Source organism: Hemitrygon akajei, chromosome 19, assembly GCF_048418815.1.
Source record: "Hemitrygon akajei chromosome 19, sHemAka1.3, whole genome shotgun sequence".
Taxonomy (NCBI): Eukaryota; Metazoa; Chordata; class Chondrichthyes; order Myliobatiformes; family Dasyatidae; genus Hemitrygon; species Hemitrygon akajei.
The window spans coordinates 34,735,367-34,757,326 of NC_133142.1; the positions used below are offsets into that span (position 1 = coordinate 34,735,367).

At 39.3% G+C, this 21,960-nt stretch overlaps 1 protein-coding gene across 4 annotated transcripts in view; it reads left to right on the forward strand.

Annotated features, from left to right (window-relative positions):
* Positions 1-21,960, forward strand: part of LOC140741873 (microphthalmia-associated transcription factor-like) — a 254,237-nt gene that overhangs the window by 218,387 nt on the left and 13,890 nt on the right. For 3 of the 4 annotated variants that reach the window (XM_073072374.1, XM_073072372.1, XM_073072373.1), the window contains 6 exons: positions 5,931-6,026; positions 8,078-8,195; positions 13,549-13,620; positions 13,884-13,940; positions 14,181-14,256; positions 15,698-15,845. In XM_073072374.1, the coding sequence (XP_072928475.1) occupies positions 5,931-6,026; positions 8,078-8,195; positions 13,549-13,620; positions 13,884-13,940; positions 14,181-14,256; positions 15,698-15,845 (567 nt within the window). The remainder of the gene's footprint in view (positions 1-5,930; positions 6,027-8,077; positions 8,196-13,548; positions 13,621-13,883; positions 13,941-14,180; positions 14,257-15,697; positions 15,846-21,960) is intronic. The other variant, XM_073072375.1, reaches the window with a different exon arrangement.

The following is a 21,960-nucleotide window of genomic DNA, read 5'->3' on the forward strand; positions in this document are numbered from 1 at the left end:
TGTTCACGTAACTTTGTATCATCAAACTTGGAAATAATACAGTTGATTCTTTCATCTGGATTGTGTACAGCTGGGTCCCAAGCCCAATCTCTGCAACATCAAACTGGTCATAGCTTCTTAAAGTAAAAGTAAACAGTTACAAAACGCTATTGGAAATACAACCCCAAAACAAAAAAAAAGAAATCAGCAAATGCTGGAAATATAAAATAAAGCAGAAAATGCTGAAAAATACTCTGTAATCTTCAAGGGCAGTGCAAAGCCTCTGCTAATGGAACTACCACCTTACTGTGCCAGAGGCCCTGTTCAATCTTAACCTCTGATGTTGTTTCTGTGGAATGTGCATATTCTCCCCATGATGAAGTGAGTTTCTCAGGGTGCTCCAGTTCCTTCCACATCCGAAAGATGTGTAGATTGAATCAGAATCAGGTTTAACATCACTGACATATGCCATGAAACTTGTTGTTTTGCAGCAGCAGTACATTGTGCTGGATATGAATAAAAGCTATAATTTGGAAAAGAAGTATATAAAAGAAAATTAAATTAAATGAGTAGTGCAGAAAGAGAGGAAAATACCGAGGTAGTGTTTATGGATTCATTGTCCATTCAGAAACTATTCCTGAAACATTGAGTGTGTGTCATCAGGCTCCTGTACCTCCTACCTGATGGTTGTAATGAGAAGAGGGCTTGTCTTGGTGGTCCACGGGTGCCACCTTTTTGAGGCATTGCCTTTTGAAGGTGTCCTGAATATTTTGGAGACTAGTGACCACGATGGAGCTGGCAGAATTTACAACTTTCTGCAGCTTTTTCTGATCCTGTTCAGTGGCCCCTCCATACCAGACGGTTATTGGCCACCGTAAGTTGACCTGAGCGTGTAGGTGAGTGGGAAGTTGCTAAGAATGTGGAGAGAATAACAAATGGGATTACTGCAAGATTAGCATGTGGGTGATTGATAACAAGTAGAAGGATCTGTGTCCATCCGCTATCTCTCTCTATGATGTTAATGTTTCAGGTCAATAACTTCCCATCAGAACGAGGAAAAGTAAAAAATACAAGCGTGTTTTAAGTTCAGAGAAGGGAAGAGGGCACAGATGGTGTTGGTGCCTCTTGAGAGAAGGTGGTGAAGGCTTGTTGATTATCACTGAGCTGTTTAGAGGAAATATAAATAGAGGGAGATAAAGGGGAGTAGAGGTGTGGAAAAATTAATAATAGAATTAGTAGATACAGAACCCAGCAGCCGCTGAACATCTGAAATAAAAGAAAATGCTGGAAATATTTAGCTGATAAGGTAGTAACTGTGGTGAGAGGAGGTAATATTAGGAGTTGATGACTTATCGTTAAATCTGGGGGCTTCTGATGCCTAGTGGAAATGCTAGCCACATAAAGCTGTGTAATGATGTAGTTTTTCACTATATCTATAAAGTAAGACTTGCCACTCAAAGATAAATGGATATTTTCAGAGAAAACATGGAAAGTGAAGCTGATGATTTATCAGAGACCATAGTTTCAGTGCTGGGATGAATGATTTGAAAGGGAAGAAGAATTATGGGTTTAGCATTGAGATGGGATTAAAGGAGCCAGTGTTTAGTGTTGACAGAAGGGAAACTACAGCTTTGTCTTGGGGAGAACAGCAATCTCACTGACTCTCCTCTCAGCTTTGAAACACCTGGACAACAGCAAATCATATACCACCACCCCTTCAGTACCAAGCACCAAACTTCCAAACCTGGGCCTCTGTACTCTGCTCTGCAACTGGATCATCGACTTCCTTATCAGGAGATCATAGTCAGAGTGAACTGGTAAAAATATCCCCTCCTTGCTGATAGTCAACACAGGAAGGGTGCATAACCCACTGCTGTACTCCCTCTACACTTACGACTGTATGGCTAGGTGCAGCTCAAACACTGTCTATATATTGACCGATGACATAACAGTTGTTGGGAGAATCTCAAATGGCAACTGGATGGTGCAGAAATTCAAAGTAGGTTCACTCAACATCAGCAAGACCAAGGAATTGATTGGGGATTCAAGGAAGAGGAAATCCTCATTGCAGTATACTGGTAGAGATTGTGAGCAGCTTCAAGTTCCTGGGCATCAATATCCCAGAGGATCTCTCCTGGGCCCAACTCAGTGATGCGATTGTTAAGAGGTCACCCCAGCGGTTATACTTCATAAGGAGTTTGAGGAGATTTGGTATGTCACCAGAGGTTCTTGCAAATTTCTGTAGTGGAGAGCATTCTGACTGGTTGTATCACCTGGAATTGCAAATGCACATGACCACAAGAGGCAGCAGAGGGTTGTAGACGCAGCCATCTCCATCACAGGCAACACTTTTCCTGCCATTGAGGATATCTGCAAAGGGTGGTGTCTCAATAGGATGGCATCCATCATTAAAGATCCTCATTGTACAGAATGTTTACATTACTACCATCCGGCACAGGAGCCAGAAAGCACTCATTCAATGTTTCAGGATAAACTTCCTCCTCTCTGCGTTCAGATTTCTGAATGGTCCATAAACATTACCTCGATATTCATTTTTGCACTATTTAGTTCAGTGATTTTTTTTTTGTCTTGCTCTGTACTTCTGCTGCAAAGCAATCTGCAAATCAAGTGGCGGATGCTGAGTGCATATTGCCAGAAGTTATGCAAGGTAAATAGACAAGAGCTTTGTAAAATCAAGAGAAAGCACAAGGACGGTGCATTAATGGATTCAGAAGCAAAGTCTGCAAAACACAGCCATTGATGGAGAAAGATGACACTCAGATATACTGGTTTGAGAAATTAAAAGGTGTCACTGCTTGGGGAATTGAAACTTGGGTAAATCAACAGCATGATGTTTGAAATTCATTTTACCATCACACAGAGAAATCTAGCATTTTGTTGAAAATGTTAAGCAGCAATGATTACGACAGATAACTAATGTTAAATTTAGATTGACAGTCCTCTGCTCATGAAAAGAACACTGATAAAACAGATGGCTGTGATGGTGATAATTTTAACAAGTTCTAAGACAAGAAGAAGGTTTTGTGTGATCTCACCCATGCTATAAATGATTCATCTTGAAAAATAATATTGCCACGAATAGATAAAAGGTGTTTTTCAAAATGTGAAAAAAACCTTGGGCCAAAATTTGGATAGGCACTGCCTATTGTTTAGGCACCATGACTGAGTTTCGTGTACCAAAATGGCATCTACGTGTAGCACTTGCTACAGTCCATGACTTTATCATGTCATGATTACCTGCCAAAAATATACAGATTTGGAAGATTATAACTCTAACATTAATTTACTGTCCTTGCTGCCATTTTGGAGCAGCAGAAAGGAACATTCACCAGCACCATTTAAACATCTCAGATTATTGCTCCTGTGTGTCTGGATACATTGACAGCAGCCCAGAAATTTGTTTTCCAAGATAGGTATTAGATTTGCTAAAGTACAATTGGCAGCGGTTTAATTGAGAATAAACCTGTGCCTTCTCTGACTTGTGCCTGCATTGTGGTTGGGTTTTACAGGTTGCCAAATTGGGTAAAGCACCACTTTCAAGCTATAATAGATGGTGCTGCAAATTACAAGCTCTACTTGTGCAAGACTGCTGGTGGACTCTACCATGCACTTTGACCTCAAACACATGCTCCCTGGCAGGTTTGAATAACCAAGCATTTCATAATACAGAATCATCAACGTGCTTTCCTCTCACAGTCTTAGGGATCATCATTGGCCGGAAATTTATATGGGTATTTCAATGAGAAACAGCCACAAAATAGTAGGTCAGTGACCAAGTAGCCTGTGATGAGTGGCCTCTGATTGCCCAAAGCCTTTCTGCTTTCAGTAAGGCATAAATTAGGAACAGCTTCTTCCCCTCCACCATCAGATTTCTGAATGGGCCATGAACATTTCCTCACTATTTTAAACACAAGAGATTCTGCAGATGTTGGATTTTCTAATGTCCTGGTGAAGAATTTTGGTCCTTTCTATAGATGCTGCCTAACCTGCTGAGTATCTCACTATTTTGCTGCCTTTTTACACTTTATTTTTATATATATTTCTTAAAGTACCATAGTTATAGTTTTATATACTGCACTGTACTTCTGCCACAAGACAACAAATTGCATTGCATTTGTATGTGATAATAAACCTGATTCTGATTCTGAAAAGGAATGTGATGGAATGCATACCTGGGATAAATGTTTCTCTGACAATACCCAAAGCTTGGTACCGTCCTGAGTAAATCAACCCAGTTAATTGTCATTTCCTTTAACATGCTGAACATCTACTTCATTCAGCATTAGATATCATAGCTGAATGTATACTACCTGTAAACGCACATCAGTTTCTCATCTGAACTAATCCAACTGCATCTTCCAAAGCCACCATCTCTACCACCATGAATGAACAGGGCAGAAAGTGTAGGAGGAACATCCACAGCTGAAAGATCCCTCCCAAATCAACATACCGTCCTAACTGGGAAGTGTATCACATTTCCAACACTGTAACTGAATTAGTGTCGTGGAACTCCCTACTCGAAGATGGTGTGGGGATGTCTGGTTCAAGGCATGCATCACCATCTCCTCAATTAGAAATGAGGCATAAAACAAACTGATGAACTCTAATTATAAACTGAATATTTAGAAAAATTGAATTGTTTCCAAGAGAATTTGTGTGCAACCTTCAGGTGAGGAACCATCATTATTATCCTTCCTTCTGCTCTGGCTATAAGCCATCAACTCTCTATCTACAAATTCTGCCTCATTGCTATATTCCACGTTACATGTAGTTTCACTTCCTGAGCTGATCAGTGCAAGTACAGAATGAAATTAAAAATTGGTTCCCATTATCACTGTCTCCTCTCACTTCCTTGATTGCTTAGCCAGGTTGATGTTCTTTGGTATCTGAACTGGCAAAAAAGGCACAAGGCTCAAGTTATGCTATGGAGTGGAGAGAGTAGCTTGCCAATGGTGCACTGTCTTTAGTAGGGTATGTGAATTGAAGGGAAGGTAGGATGTGAAAATCACACCTTTCTTATTCTTTTCAATTTGTTGTTGACTCTGAACTCAGTAATGTAGCATTGCACTGATTGAAATTCCCTGGGGATTAGCATCATCTAATCGTAGGATATCTGAACATGTCTGTTCCCTCTATGTCGCTGCTGTCAGCTCATCTCTGAAGAGATTAAATTACATATTCACAATGTTGAAAATTGTGTTTGAGCAATCTGGTTACCTTAGCTGAACAATTGTCAGCACGCACAAGCTGCCAGATGTAGATCTGAAATTCGTACCAGTATCTTGTGTGTTTTGGAGTACATAAAGTGAACGATAAGGATCTGGTGGAGTGTGCAATGTATTTGAAACTTAACAAGAAATGGTGTTAGCAAACGTATTTATACACTTTTGAGATTAATGAAATTCTTGCTGAACTGTGTCCATGTGCTCTTAGCTTAATTCTTGGAGCTGAACTACGTGAGTTTCTGCTGTCACTACCTTGAGTATCTCAAGGACCTTCTTGCCCCTTGTACCTAGGGGGCATATTTTTTTTATTCAGCAAAGCATTCAATCTAGCATCTGAAAATACAAAGCCTGCCCTTTCCCAGCCTGTGGTGCTTTGCAGTTTTGCAGGTCAGTTTCAGTTGTTAAATGTATGCCAATTACAATCCATCTTTTATTTAAGAAGCCCGCCCCCCCCCCCCCAAACTGGTACTAGCCATTCATGGCAGTGACTCCTGCTAAAGCACCTAGCTTATGAACAGTGAAGTTAGCATTATTGGATGCTATGCTTGCATTATGATTTGTAGGAACATGCTTGGTCACCTTCATGTCCTGAAAAAGGCAAGCCAGTTGTCAGCAGCTATCAAACTTAATCCACATTAGCTAAAGGCATATGAGGCCTTATGCTTCATTTTCTTATGTTTCTTTTTCTTCTGCTGGTTGTCACAGATGGACGATGTCATTGATGACATTATTAGCCTGGAGTCAAGTTACAATGATGATATCCTTGGACTGATGGACCCAGGAATTCCAATGGCTAATACGGTAATTTTTCACCTCAAATGTGAATCTGATTTTTTTTCCTCTTATCCCTTTTCCATAGCTTTTTCCATTCAGTACCTACCACGTTTCATGCCATACTGCTCCCTTTGCTAAGACAAAATGGAATTAAGTTGTATAAGTTAAAAAGCAAATAAAATGGCAGTGCTATCAGAACAGTGTGTTTGTGATTTAAATGCATGTCAAATTAATTATTCTAAGATTTTTGTTTTGTTGGAGAGCTTACTCAATATTTCTTATATAAGTCTTATTCATTATAGCTATGTTACACCAAGACCTAAAGGAATACTGAATCCTGAATACTAAAGCTACAATCCAGCTTTTCTCAGAATAACTTTGGAACAAACCAAAATAGTGCTTGAACAAACTGCCTGAAAATAAATTAAGAATACTGATGACTGAAATCATTTCAACATTAGTGTGCTTGAAAATATATGCTCAATAAGTGATTGTTTAAAGTTTAGGAATTGTCAATTCCCTGTATCTGAAGATTATATTTCTTCCTCTTTTGTGATACATCAGCAGCATCTGATGGTGTTAAGGTTTGACACTCAACATGAATTAAGTCATGCAACTTCATTAGCGATAGTCATTTATTTCAAATTGTCATTTCTAGTCCTCTTGCAGAATTTATTCACTTGTTCACTTTCAAATGCAATAAACATTAATAGTTTGAAATAAGTTACTTGTTCATTCATCTCAGTTTTTATGGTAATGCTCTGTCCAAAATGTTTGGGCAATATCCACAGAATATGTGCAAAAATAAAAAAAATAAACATAATTTTGCTTTTGAGTGTCATAAAAGGTTATTAGTAAAGGTAGTTAGTATTTATTTGAAAGAGTAATTTGTAAATTTGAAAGCTTCATAAATTATATTTGAGCTTGGTTAAGTCCACTCAGTTTTATGTTAATCCAGTTTATAATGAAATATTTTGAAAGTAGCATTATGCATAAAGAATTGCCTGTCTGTCAAAAATAGCTGCATATAATGTGAGCTGGTTTCACAAGGAGGTCCTCTGTGGTAGGAGCTGAAGTTCCTGCTGCTGAACTTGAGAAGCTGTGCTTCTTTATTTTAAGGAAAAAAGTTTCTGTGTCCTTTGTCTTCCTTCAGAACTTTTCACACACCTTTGGTGTGGTCTGCTAAATCTCTTCACAGTGTACTACATTTCTGAGCTGTGTGATGCGCAGTCTTTAAAACGCTGCTACCTTATCTCTCTCAGCCAGTCATTAATATAGGTCAAAAAAGAAAACGCGCCTTATTCCTAATTCTGAACATTATCATCCATTTCTGTAATGATGAAAAAGATATTTCAACACTACTCTCTGCTCCCTGCTCCTTGTATAATTTTAAATTTAAGCTGTAACTATTTCTCTAAAACCATGGTGTCTACATTTCTAAGTATTTTTAATATTCTTTACTAGAATGTTGAAATCAATACATGTACTGTAAATACATATCTCTAGTTATCCATTAACAGGTGGAAATGAGGTGCTTTTTACAGTCTTTGTATTAAAATAGCTCCCAGAATGTGGTTTGGAGCTACCGCGTTTTTATCCAGTGAAGATGAAGGATTGGTGACAAGTTGCTCTGCTGGGTGACTGGAAGGGAAACTTGAAACATTGGGTGCTCCCAGATGCCTGCTGTCCTTCTTGTTGAGAGTTTAGAAGCTAATGTTGAAAATCTTTGCCATGGACCATCTCACACACAGAGGTCCAAGTAGCCCTCATGATGAGGGGAGTGGAACTTCGAATTAGTACATGAGGTACCAACCAACAAACCTGTTTTATCTTAAAAAGGAGTTGAGTTTCTTGAGTGTAATTGGCCAGTAATTCATCACATTTCTGCCTTGCACTTAAAATGTTCTTTTTATGCTACATCCATTGCCTTTATTAAGAAAAGTTAAATGAAGTTAATGGACATGATATTTTTTCTAATAAATCCGTGCTGAACTTAACTTACAGTTTTCCAAGTGACCCTCATGTAAAAATGAGTACAAATAATTGTGAATAACACTTGTCATTCTTTTGCATTTCAGTTACCTGTACCTGGTAACATGTTAGATGTCTACAGTAATCCAGGAATGGCAGCTCCTGCTGTTACCATCAGCAACTCCTGTCCAGCAAATCTGCCAAACATTAAAAGGGAACTTACAGGTACAATGCAGCCCAATTTTTCACTAAAGACAACATACCTAATTGATTTAATTGTCTACTGCTTGTGGCTAAAGGGATTAGTGTGTTTAGAATATATATATATATATGTAAGTGAGATTAAATCAATAACATTGATATTTCTCTCCAGATTACATTGATTAACAATGAAAATATTTTAAAATATGGAGTCATTTTACTGACAAAACTGTTCCCAGATTCAAGAAAATGCACTTTAGGTAATATTTAACTGTTATTTTAATTGAACAAAATCTGGACATTGAAGAAGAAAATTCAAAGAACACTTTACATCTTATTAAACACATAGGCAAATGGTTAAATGGGTCTGCAAAAATGGGTCTTCCAATTAATAATGCTGACATTTAGAAACCTGAGCTCATTTAATATTATATCAAATTCCCTAACTATATTCTCAAATCAGTGCCCTCAAAACATCAGATGCTTTCACTGATTGCATATAAGTAATATCCAAAGGTTATTCCTGTCTTCAGAATATTCTTTGCAGTTCACAATTTACAAAACCACGCAGCCTCTATTATCAACTGAAAATTAAAGATGTACTTTCACTCTGTCCTCAGTTACAGATTGCAGGATATTCTCAGCAAAAGATGTTCATTCACCTATTGTATAATTCCAAATTCCCCTCATACACTAATGTTAAATGGCAGATTAATATGCAATTTTCTACACTGAAGGAATGGTTTCTGAATGAGAGAACTTTTGAAAATTATATTTAGGTTATCTGCAGTCTAATTTCTTTAAAATCGGTGGAAGGAAACTACTTGGACCTGGGAAACTGTCATCCTTATGTGCCAATATTTACAACTGTAATTATAGTAATTTTGCATTGGTTGTAAGTAGATATCTGTCAATCTGTTGGCCATTTCTTTATTTTTATTTACAGTACTGTCATTACCAATTTTAGGGATCCACTTTGCCCTTTACCATCCTCCATGGGAAGAAACTGTTGGTTTTGATGCTGTCTTCTAGCCTCTTTAAATATTCCCTTTTTGCTATTATTTTGTCACATTTTGATGTATTTTGTATCTCCACCTGTCACCACAATCTGTGCTAGTCTTTGCCTTTTTGTTTCAATTTCCATTTGTACTTTTTATGATAGAATTAGTGGGCAGTGTGATGCACCATCAATAACTGTCGGAGACGGGAGGTGAACGATAGGCTTTTATTAGCAGCAAAAGGGACCGCGACATCTTGGAGACTGAGGGAGGAGCAGTGCCTCCAATCGCCTTTATATAGGGGTCTGTGCGAGGAGCCACAGGAGCAGTCAGCAGAGGGGCGTGTCCAGACAGGTATACATAGTTTACCACACCGTGTAAACTGTGCATTCCAAACTTTTTTGAATGTCACCCACCAATCTGCCCAGTTTGTTCAGTTTGATCTCTCAGTTAGTCCTGCCCAAACTGAAAACCTTGAGTACTTTCCACTTCTCTTCATAAACACTGCTTTAAATTGTGTTATATTGTGCTCTCTCAGTGAAAAATATTCTCACACCATTAGACTGTTACATAAATTTTATAAGGTCGTTAAAGGACAACCAATGTACAAAATTATTCTGAATTACCTTTCAGGCATGACATATTATATTACAGAAAAAATAAAACCCCTCCCAATAAAACTATTCTGCTTCTATTAATCACTTGTCTAATCTCCGTATTTATTTCTACCATCTCAAAGGTACCAATATAGAACAATTACATCTTGCATAATTTTCTGTTTCTTCATTCTACCATGAAAATGCTACCACTTACCACTGGCCAACAAGTTCTCATTATATTTGTTCATGATTTAAGTGATTATATGCTTGATCACTGAAGTGATTCCTTCACCTGCACCATTTAGTCTTTAGCCATGAAACCTGATTCAAGCACAATAGCAGAGGTTGTACAAGTCTAATGGCTGCCAAATCACATCCTCCAAGTTGAACTCGCAGCTGGAGTTATTCAATCTTATTCCTTGTTTGTACAAAGAATGCTTATTTGGGTTGCAATTCCAAACTGCCTTTTAGATTACTGACATATTTCATGTTTCTCACTCCAAGTTTAGTAACTTTACACTTTAATTTTCCCTTTGCCTGTGGTACAGTAAGCACGATTTCTGACATTAGGCCTATTCTTTCACATGTTTTTGGAAATATTACTCATAGTGTTTATCCACCCTGCCCTGAAATCTGCCTCCTTTTCTGTTTTGAAATCTTTTATGATTCTTTATGCTGGATTCTTAGGCTTCACCTGGTTAAAATGGAGTTCACCTCAATTACACAGTTCCTTAATAGTCCACCTCTTTAATGGGACCCCTTTCCCCCTTATAACACAACTACAGACTTTTGCTGTGTTTTCACTTCCGTTATCTGGTTATGTAGTAGTCAAATAATAGTTGAGAGTATATTTCCAAACCCCCGAGTTCACAGCATCTTCAAATAAATTCGCTAAGCTACTTGTTTCAGCCCGTTCCATCTATCTAAGTTTAATAATTCAAACATTAGCAGTTTCGTCTTAAGTGCCTGTATCCTAAGCACTGGGATACTATTCTGGAGTATTTTACCTGAATTTAGACTCTCCACAAAACCCATTTACCAAGCTTTTTGCCATTGGCTCTAAACACAGTGGCACTTTATTTAATTTTGAAGATTTAAGGTATTTTTTACATTCATAGCAACTTTAACATAATAAATTATTATCATTGTTGGACTTTGTCAGCATTTGTCACTGATTAAAATTTAAAGTGCAACATTGCATAATAACTTTAATCCAGTTGTTTTTATCAAATTGTATTTCCAAACCACTGAATCTTCCAAAACAGAATTGCAAAACGTTGACAAGGATGATTAATGCACATTGTGCCTAAAAAAGAAACATCCTTGAGCTTTGATTTGCATTAAGCAATTTGACATATTTGATGCATCTTTTGTCACCACATCTTTCCCTGTCCTGTAAAAAGGAAATTTTAAGACTACATAACACTTGCAAAGCCCAAATTAACAAATAATTACAAAAGACACTTGTGGCTCTTCCCTTTATTGGAATCTATGAGGAAGCACTCCTTTCAAAAGATCCACCTAGTGCCTGATGGTCATTTACATTTAGACTTTTTGGCTCGACTTCATGGAGCTGAAGCTTAGAGCGTAGCCTGAAGAATGTTGGTAAGACATTGGGCACAATTTTAGGACTTCCACATTTATGTGAATTTTCCAAAAGTTGCTCACCCTATGAAAGAAACTACTGAAATTTTTACAAGAAAATACTAGCATTTCTCCAACACACAGTATTTAGATACTCAATTCTGCATTGCCCTATTTATTAAGAAAATAAATATTATTGTGGAATATATTTTGTCAGTAAGTGTACTGTATTTCTGCAGTTTGTGAGTAATGAATGTGTCTGTCCAATATTGTATTCTATTAATAACCTGTTTTATTGTTGATAAATTTAATCAAATTTAAACCTTATGGTATTGCTATACAAAACCAGTGACATTGATTTTCATAGTGTTGGCTTTGCTTAAGACATTTTTGACTAATTAACATTGATTAATTTTACTTAAGGTAATCATAATCATAAGGGTTAAAATTCTAATCACCCCTAAAGGCATCACCAAATTGAGCAATATGCACAAAATGAACTTAATATCTTCCAGCAGGTATCCTTCATACCTGTTCAGAAGGACAAGTTTAATTTGCATGCTGTAGGATGGAAGTGACATAGGTAGTGGTTAGTTACTAAAGCCGTCTTAAATGCACATTTGGGTGGGACAATTTAAAATTGACCTGAATTGTGGTTAGTTGAGTCATCTGCTGAAGATAGCTGAGCACAGACTGGGAACAGATGTTCCCGAAATCACAAGAACATGATGAATATTAAATATTGCTAATTAGCAACTTTTTTCTGTTTCATTTTAGCTCAAATAAAAGATGTGGAAAAAAATCTATTTTTATCCGTAGGCATCTGGATGGGAGCAGTCAGTAGGATTACTTGTATGCAATTATTACAGAACATGGATTGCAAACTACAAGTCAATAATTCCAATAATGCATAGAGCTTTCCTGCCATGGCCTGTAGTTTATTTTTCTGGCAAGCACAAAGTCGTTAGATCACAAAATGCATGATGGTGAAGCCTTTTGTCCTATCAGTGAAATGTCATACTTTCCATAGACACATTTTATTCATGTGTTTACTTTATCAAGACCATTAAATGATTTTGATAGTTACAATTGGGAAGGAAATTTCATACCTATGTTTGCCATGAATGGGGTTTATCTGTTTTAACTTAGATGCTTTGTTAACAAATAACGTAAGCTTAATAATAGATAATGGATGAAATTAGTTATAATCTGTTAATATAGTGAAATGTCAGCTCCATGATTTATACAATTAGGTTTTGCCCATTGCCACAGAATTTAGGATAATAAATCTCACTTAACATATTCCCGAATTGCTTACTGTTTAAGACAAGTGGTATTGCTGTTTGGTGCGCCACAAGTCAGCAATGATATATCAATGTAGAATGACTTTATCGTTTGCTCTTAATATGATTTGATTTCAAATTGAAACCCATCAAACTATTTCTTTCACAGCATTTTGTATTAACTTAATGTTTATTCTAGTGTGCTGGATTGTAAGCAAAGGGTGGGATGGGGAGAATTTTATGTAGGTCTGATTTCCTCAGTACGTGCAGAGGTCAAAGATCTTAGACACCATTGAATTATAATTAGGGCTGCATCTGAATTCTGCTTGTGAGCTGCAGCTACCTAGTGAGATCATGAAGAAATTTGCTGATCTTTTAAATAAACAGTGGAGAATGTTAGTAACTTAGAACATCCCCTTGTGCACATGACTAATCAAAGTAATCAAAAACATACAGATTATGAGGGTGCTTTGTTATTAAGAGTCTATCAGAATGTTTAAAAGTTTTGCATTCACCATATACCTTTAAGACTATTATCACTTTAGAAATGAAGCAATGGCCCAGGGAACTATTATGGTTTCTGAAACAGTAATGTTTCCTTAGCTCCTTAACTTATAGTATTTTCCTCAATGACAAAATAATTGTACAATTCATTGTTACACTAAAATAGATATTAAATTATAAATATTCAATGTTGTGAGCATTGTCACAACACTGCAATTTATATGTAGAAAAGTGATTAAAAAGTAATAATAAATCGCGTTAGGGAATTGGTAGCAATACTATCCAATTATTTTACCAAAGTGTCCCACCTCACTGCTTCATTCGGTATAGATTGCTAAAATAGCCCTATATTATTCAAATAACAAACTGTTACTTGTAGTATAAATTGTTTTCTATATATAATTCACAGAATCAATGGTTGCAGGCATGGAACTCCATTTTAAAAGTCCCTCTATGAAAATGCATAATGCTCTATTACCAGGCAAGTTTTGACGCACAGAATTTATTTCAATCATTGAACACTTCAACAACAATTATTGTTTGTGTATGATCAGGAAGAATTGTTGGTAACATTGTAAACACAAGTGGTATCGTCGGTTAAGTTTTAAAAAATGTACATTTTATCATGTAGTGCAGATTTACTTTGCCGGTGTGAATCAAGCTTTGTTAGAATTGAAAGAAAGGGAAACGGTTGGTATTTCAAAGGCCACTGGTTCCATCCTTAACGTACTGTTTTGTCTACAGAAGCTGAAGCCAGAGCACTTGCAAAAGAACGGCAGAAGAAGGACAATCATAACTTGAGTAAGTTTTCAATTTCATTACACGTTACTGCCGAATTTCAAAGTAGTCATAAGCATATTGCACCTAAAAAAAATAAACTGGAGAGGCTTGTTGACTTTTTGCTCTTTCTTTGTGATAGCCCAAAAGGCACAAATCCATTGTTGTTTCATATCCCAGTGTTTTTCTATCGTTGACCTCAGTGTATAAGAACACAATGTTTTTTTTGTCTTTGACACTAAGCTTTGCTCTTTACTCTTTAAGTTGAAAGGAGGAGGAGATTCAATATTAATGATCGCATAAAGGAACTGGGTACATTAATTCCAAAGTCTAATGATCCGTAAGTACAACTTCAAATAAATTTTTCACGTGTTATTCTTAATAAATCATTGACTATTTTGCCTTATAACTGTTGCCTGTTTTGAATATTATTGGTACGTTTCTGCATACCTTAATCAAGTGTTTTATTTTGGCTGTGTACTTTCTGTGTTGTCTGTGATAGCAGCAACATACCCATTGAAAGCAGTGGGGTCTGTTGTTCAACAGCATGGCAGGTTCTGTAAACTGGCTTCATGCCTCATGCAGCCTCCCATTTATCTGAAATGTAAAAGTTAAAGTGGAAATGTGAATCTTGCCAGACTTTGAATAATTCAAACTGACATTCAGCTAATTGAATTATGAGGAGGTTTTCTGGAAAACACTTGAAATTTTATTTCAAGTCCTGACGAAGGGTCTCGGCCCGAAACGTCGACAGCGCTTCTCCCTATAGATGCTGCCTGGCCTGCTGTGTTCCACCAGCATTTTGTGTGTGTTGCTTGAAATTTTATTTGATGCCTGACAGAGCATGATATAACACTGAGTCAGTATGTTATTGAATTCTTCTCCACAGGAACATCCATTTGTTGTGAACTTTATGAACCATCACTGCTAGATAGACAGCGCAGACAAAATACTGGAAGAACACAGTAGATCAGGCAGCATCTGTGGAAAGGAATAAACTCTCAATGTTTCGGACTAGGATCCTTCAGCAGGTTTGCTTACATGGCAGACTTACTAAAAACTGACTTTGGCCTGCGTCATAAATATGTTTAGATTATTATTAGAGAATCTATGTCTGATAGGATCAGAAAGAGCTTACTTGCTGCAGATGTAAAAAGCTTATTTGTGTTGCTAGGCCAGGTTCAAATAGTTACACACTGGGTCTGATCAAAAACTGAAGTAGCAATTCAGGGAGACTGATTTTATGTATCATTAAATACTATAGATTGACAGTGGTGAAGTTGATGATTTGGAAGCATATCTGCATTGATGAAGTAGTCAGTCAATATTTTTCTAAAAATGTTGGAAAATAAATAACATATAATAGCGTTCTTTGAGATAATTTCAGTCTTGTGCAATGAGAACAAAGAAAATACAACAAAAGCATACAACAGCGCTTCTCCCTATAGATGCTGCCTAGCCTGCTGTGTTCTACCAGCATTTTGTGTGTGTTGTTGTTTGAATTTCCAGCATCTACAGATTTCCTCGTGTTTGCGGTATAAAAACTAATTTATTGTCAATTACTACACTTTGACATGGTAAACCGGACATTTCATTTTTCTCCTTTCCCAATTGTAATTGCACCTAAGTTCGAAATGATCATTTTTGCTATGTTTTCTTTTCCAACAGCTGTATTGTTTATAGTTAGTAAAATCTAGCACAATTTAATGATGCTAAATTTTGTTCTACACCAAATTTACCTCAGGCAAATTCTGTCAAACATCTTTTGATCATTTTAACAGAGATATGCGCTGGAACAAAGGAACTATTCTAAAGGCATCTGTGGATTATATCAGAAGGCTTCAGAAAGAACAGCACAGAGCAAAAGACTTTGAATCGCGGCAGAAGAAACTGGAACATGCCAATCGACACTTACTACTGAGAATACAGGTTAGCTGAAATAACTGTTAAAATGTTTATTCCTTCCCACATTTTCTTCCCTGGTCATAGAGCACAGTAACAGGCCCATATGCCTAACTCAACCATGCAACCATGTGTTTAACCCTTATCCCTCTAACTTTTTCCATCCATGTGTCTGTCCAGTTTACTTTTAAACATTATAATTACTGTGGATCTGCCTCTACCACTTCCTCTGGCAGCTCGTTCCACATATCTGCAATGTCGTACTGTTTCGTATCCCGTAACTGGATCACTTACCAGCAAAGATAGAGAGGTCCGCTGAAGTCTAATGGTACCATTTTCAAACGTTTTTATTTATTAAGGGGCACAAAAGTAAGGTTAATACAAACATTCAGATACCATAAGTCGTCAATACTCAATCTAAAGCGCAGGTATAGTAATAACCAATAAGAAATAAACTCTATCGTTGTCTAGGGGTAATGTATATATTGTCCGCTGTATATCTGAAAGTCTCTTGCGGCCACTGCAGTTCCACCAGCTGCCGTCTGTTGTGGTGTTGCGTTGGTGCACTTTTGTTAGAAAGAGAGAGAGAGATAGAGATTGAATGAAACAGTTACCCGACAGGTTTTCCAACCTTTAGGAGTTCGGTTCGTCGAAATCTCGTTGGGGAATGGACGCTCATTTGTGGCCTCCCCTGTAGCTAAGCCGTTCTTCCGTGATGAGGTCGCCAATCCCAGGCAAGGAAAAGACGCACACGAACCCCACCACCGGCTGTCGCTATCAAAACGCTGTCGCAGGATTTCTAGCGTGTCTTCCGGTGCGTCTGGGGGGCCGTCTTTACAACCCCTCTTTTATCTGAACTCACGGGGTCTCAGATGTCAATCAGGTTGGGATGATGCAATCTCTCTCCATCTCTCCACCCACGTTGCCCTGAGGGTATACACGTAGTACAGTTCCCAATTCACAAAAGGTGTCTCCACGAGACAATGACCACCGGTGCCAGCTTTGCCTCGCCGTGAAACGAGGAACACCGCACGTATCTCTCTCTTCTCTTGGGTCATTGACCCCCCCCTTCACTAGGGCTCTGGTGATTCTCACAAAGGAGGGGGCTGGGATCATAACAGTACGAAAAAGTTGCCCTTCAAGTCCCCTTTGAACCTTTCTATTCTCACCTTAAATCTATACCTTCTATTTATAGACACTCTTACCCTGAATATGACTATGCCCCTTATGATCTTATATATATCCTTAAGGTCATCACTCAGCCTCCTCCTCTTCTGCATTTCTGATAAAGCTTCTGCATTTCTGGTTTCTCCTTATATCTCAAGCCATCTGGTCCCTGTAACATCCTTGAGAATGTCTTCTGCACCTTTCTAGTTTATTGGCATCCTTTCTATTGCTTCATAACTAGTTCTTTGCACAATACTTAAAGTGTGGTTTCACTGATGCCTTGCACAGTTAGAACACAGAAAACTACAGAACGGGACAGACCCTTTCACCCATGATGTTGTGCTGACCTTTTAACCTACTCTAAGATCAATCTAACCCTTCTCTCCTACATTGTCCTCCATTTTTCTATCATTCATGTGCTTACTAAGAGTTTCTCAAATGATCCTAATGTATCTGCTCCTACCACCATCCCAGCAACCACGCTATTAGTGTAAAAACTTACCTCTGATATCCTCCCGCTATACTTTCCTTCAAGCACCTTACAATTATTTCCTTTATGTATTAGCCACATCTACACTGGATGAACGTAACTGGCTATCCACTTGATATATGCCTATTATCTTGTACACCTCTATCAAGTCAACTCTTATTCTCTGCTCTAAAGAGAAAAACCCTAGCTCACTCAATCTATCCTCTTAAGAGATGCGTTATAATGCAGGCAGCATTCTGGTATGTCTCCTCTGTCTAAAGTTTCTACATCTTTCCTCTAATGAGGCAATTAGAAATGAACTCAATATTCCAAATGTGATCTAACCAGGGTTTTTTTATAGAGCTACAACATTACATTGCTGCTTTTTAACTCAGTCCCCTGACTAATGAAGGCCAAAACACCATATGCCTTCTTGTCAAACCTATCAACTTTTGAGGGATCTACGGATGTGGCCCCTCTGTTACTCCACACTGACAATAGACAATAGGTGCAGAAGTAGACCATTCGGCCCTTCGAGCCTGCACCGCCATTTTGAGATCATGGCTGATCAATTCCTATCAATACCCAGTTCCTGCCTTGTCCACATATCCCTTGATTCCCCTATCCATAAGATACCTATCTAGCTCCTTCTTGAAAGCATCCAGAGAATTGGCCTCCACTACCTTCCGAGGCAGTGCATTCCAGACCCCCACAACTCTCTGGGAGAAGTTTTTCCTTAACTCTGTCCTAAATGACCTACCCCTTATTCTCAAACCATGCCCTCTGGTACTGGACTCTCCCAGCATCTGGAACATATTTCCTGCCTTTATCTTGTCCAATCCCTTAATAATCTTATATGTTTCAATCAGATCCCCTCTCAATCTCCTTAATTCCAGCGTGTACAAGCCCAGTCTCTCTAACCTCTCTGCGTAAGACAGTCCAGACATCCCAGGAATTAACCTCGTGAATCTACGCTGCACTTCCTCTACAGCCAGGATGTCCTTCCTTAACCCTGGAGACCAAAACTGTACACAATACTCCAGGTGTGGTCTCACCAGGGCCCTGTACAAATGCAAGAGGATTTCCTTGCTCTTGTACTCAATTCCCTGTGTAATAAAGGCCAACATTCCATTAGCCTTCTTCACTGCCTGCTGCACTTGCTCATTCACCTTCAGTGACTGATGGACAAGGACTCCGAGATCTCTTTGTATTACTCCCTTACTCAACTCTATACCGTTCAGATAAAAATCTGTCTTCCTGTTCTTACTCCCAAAGTGGATAACCTCACACTTATTCACATTAAACGCCATCTGCCAAGTATCTGCCCACTCACCCAGCCTATCCAAGTCACCCTGAATTCTCCTAACATCCTCATCACATGTCACACTGCCAACCAGCTTAGTATCATCAGCAAATTTGCTGATGTTCTTCTCAATGCCTTCATCTAAATTGTTGACATAAATTGTAAACAGCTGTGGTCCCAATACTGAGCCCTGTGGCACCCCACTAGTCACCACCTGCCATTCCGAGAAACACCCATTCACCGCTACCCTTTGCTTTCTATCTGCCAACCAGTTTTCTATCCATGTCAATGCCTTCCCCCTGATGCCCTGAGCTTTGATTTTACCCACCAATCTTCTATGTGGGACCTTATCAAATGCCTTCTGAAAATCAAGGTACACTACATCCACTGGATCTCCCCCGTCTAACTTCCTGGTTACATCCTCAAAAAACTCCAACAGATTAGTCAAGCATGATTTACCCTTGGTAAATCCATGCTGGCTCGGCCCAATCCTATCACTGCTATCTAGATATGCCACTATTTCATCCTTAATAATGGACTCTAGCATCTTCCCCACCACCAATGTCAGGCTGACAGGTCGATAGTTCTCTGTTTTCTCCCTCCCTCCTTTCTTAAAAAGTGGGATAACATTAGCCATTCTCCAATCCTCAGGGACTGATCCTGAATCTAAGGAACATTGGAAAATGATTACCAATGCATCCGCAATTTCCAGGACCACCTCCTTTAGTACCCTAGGGTGCAGACCATCTGGACCTGGGGATTTGTCAGCCTTCAGTCCCATCAGTCTTCTCATCACCGTTTCCTTCCGAATGTCAATCTGTTTCATTTCCTCTGTTACCCTATGTCCTTGGCCCATCCATACATCTGGGAGATTGCTTGTGTTTTCCTTAGTGAAAACAGATCTAAAGTACTCATTAAATTTTTCTGCCATTTCTCTGTTTCCCATAACAATTTCACCCAATTCATTCTTCAAGGGCCCAACGTTGTTCTTAACTATCTTCTTTCTCTTCACATACCTAAAAAAGCTTTTGCTATCTTCCTTTATATTCCTGGCTAGCTTGCGTTCGTACCTCATTTTTTCTCCCCGTATTGCCTTTTTAGTTAAGTTCTGTTGTTCCTTAAAAATTTCCCAATCATCTGTCCTCCCACTCACCTTAGCTCTGTCATATTTCCTTTTTTTTAATGCTATGCAATCTCTGACTTCCTTTGTCAACCACTGTGGCCCCTTTCCCCCCCTTTGAATCCTTCCTTCTCTGGGGGATGAACTGATTTTGCACCTTGTGCATTATTCCCAAGAATACCTGCCATTGCTGTTCCACTGTCTTTTCTGCTAGGCTATCCATCCAGTCAACTTTGGCCAGCTCCTCCCTCATGGCTCCATAGTTTCCCCTGTTCATCTGCAACACTGACACCTCCGAGTTGCCCTTATCCTTCTCAAATTGCAGATAAAAGCTTATCATATTGTGATCACTACCTCCTAATGGCTCCTTTACTGCGAGATCGCTTATCAAATCCTGTTCATTACATAACACTAAATCCAGAATAGTCTTGTCGCTGGTCGGCTCTCGTACAAGCTGTTCCAAGAACGCATTCTGTAGGCACTCTACAAACTCCCTATCCTGTGGTCCAGCACCAACCTGATTCTCCCAGTTCACCTGCATGTTGAAATCCCCCATAACTACTGCGACATTACCTTTGCCACATGCCAATTGCCACATGCAATCCCTATTCAACTTGCACCCAATATCCATGCTAGTGTTTGGTGGCCTGTAGACAACACCCATTTGGGTCCTTTTGCCCTTACTGTTGCTCAGTTCTATCCACACAGACTCTACTTCTCCTGACCCTATGTCCCCCCTTGCAAAGGACTGAATCTCATTCCTCACCAACAGGGCCACCCCACCCCCTCTGCCCACATTTCTGTCCCTACGATAGCACGTATACCCTTGTACATTCACTTCCCAGGTCAGATCTCCCTGCAGCCATGTCTCCGTTATCCCAACAATATCATAGTTACCCATTCGCACCTGGGCTTCAATCTCATCCGCCTTATTTCTGACACTTCGTGCATTCAGATATAGAATTTTTAGCCCATTTCTCCTCTCTCTGTTTGAATCGCTGCCTATTGTGCTTAACCCAGCTCCCCGAACTCCCATCGGGCTATACGCCCCTAGAATTTTATTGTCCTTCCTAAATTTACTTATTCTTTCAACACATTTAACTCCATGTTCCGTCAGACCATCCCTCTGTACATGAGTCCTCCTTATCACTTGTTCCGCCCCACCTTCCTCTACTACACACTTAATATTCCGGAACCGTGTAGTCCCCACCTGTCCTTTATTCTTCCTCTCGCTATCCTCTCTCACATTCTGGATCCCCGCCCCCTGCAAATTTAGTTTAAACCCCCCCAAGAAGCACTAACAAACTTCCCTGCAAGAATGTTAGTACCGCTCCAGTTCAGGTGTAAACCGTCCCTTTGGAACAAATCCCACCTTCCCTGGAACAAAGCCCAATTATCTACAAACCTGAAGCCCTCCCTCCTGCACCATCCTCTCAGCCACGCATTAATCTTTATAATCCTTCTGTTCCTTGCCTCACTCGCACGTGGCACAGGTAGCTATCCTGAGATTGTTACCCTGGAGGTCCTGCTCTTCAGCTTTGCACCTAAATCCCTGAACTCCCTACACAGGACCCCCTCACTCATCCTACCCACGTCATTGGTCCCTACATGGACCACAACATCTGGATTCTTGCCCTCCCTCTTGAGAGTAACCTGCACCCGATCTGAGATGTCCCGGACCCCGGCACCAGGGAAGCAACATACCTCCCACATACTGCATACGGAGCACACCACTGCTCTAACTGTCTCCTCCATTACCTGATCCTAGATTAGACTTGTCGAAGTCCTCTTGCGCCGAAGCCCGCTGAGCCAAAGCCCAGCACTCTGCTCCTGCGCACTCCGCTGCCCGCTCCTGAAAGTGGGTCGCTTTTTAAAGCTCGCGCTCGCCGCTGACGTCACCTGCGCTTGCACAGCTTTACCTTCCTCCTCAGGTACTCTCCAGGTAGGTCCGAGGGTCTCGGCCTACCTACAACGGCTGATCCTCCGATCTCCAGTCGTATGTCGATCACGAGCACTCCTTACTCCGCTCCGCTGCCCGCACCGACTGCTAACAATACTGCCGGTAACCCTATATTCTGCCTTC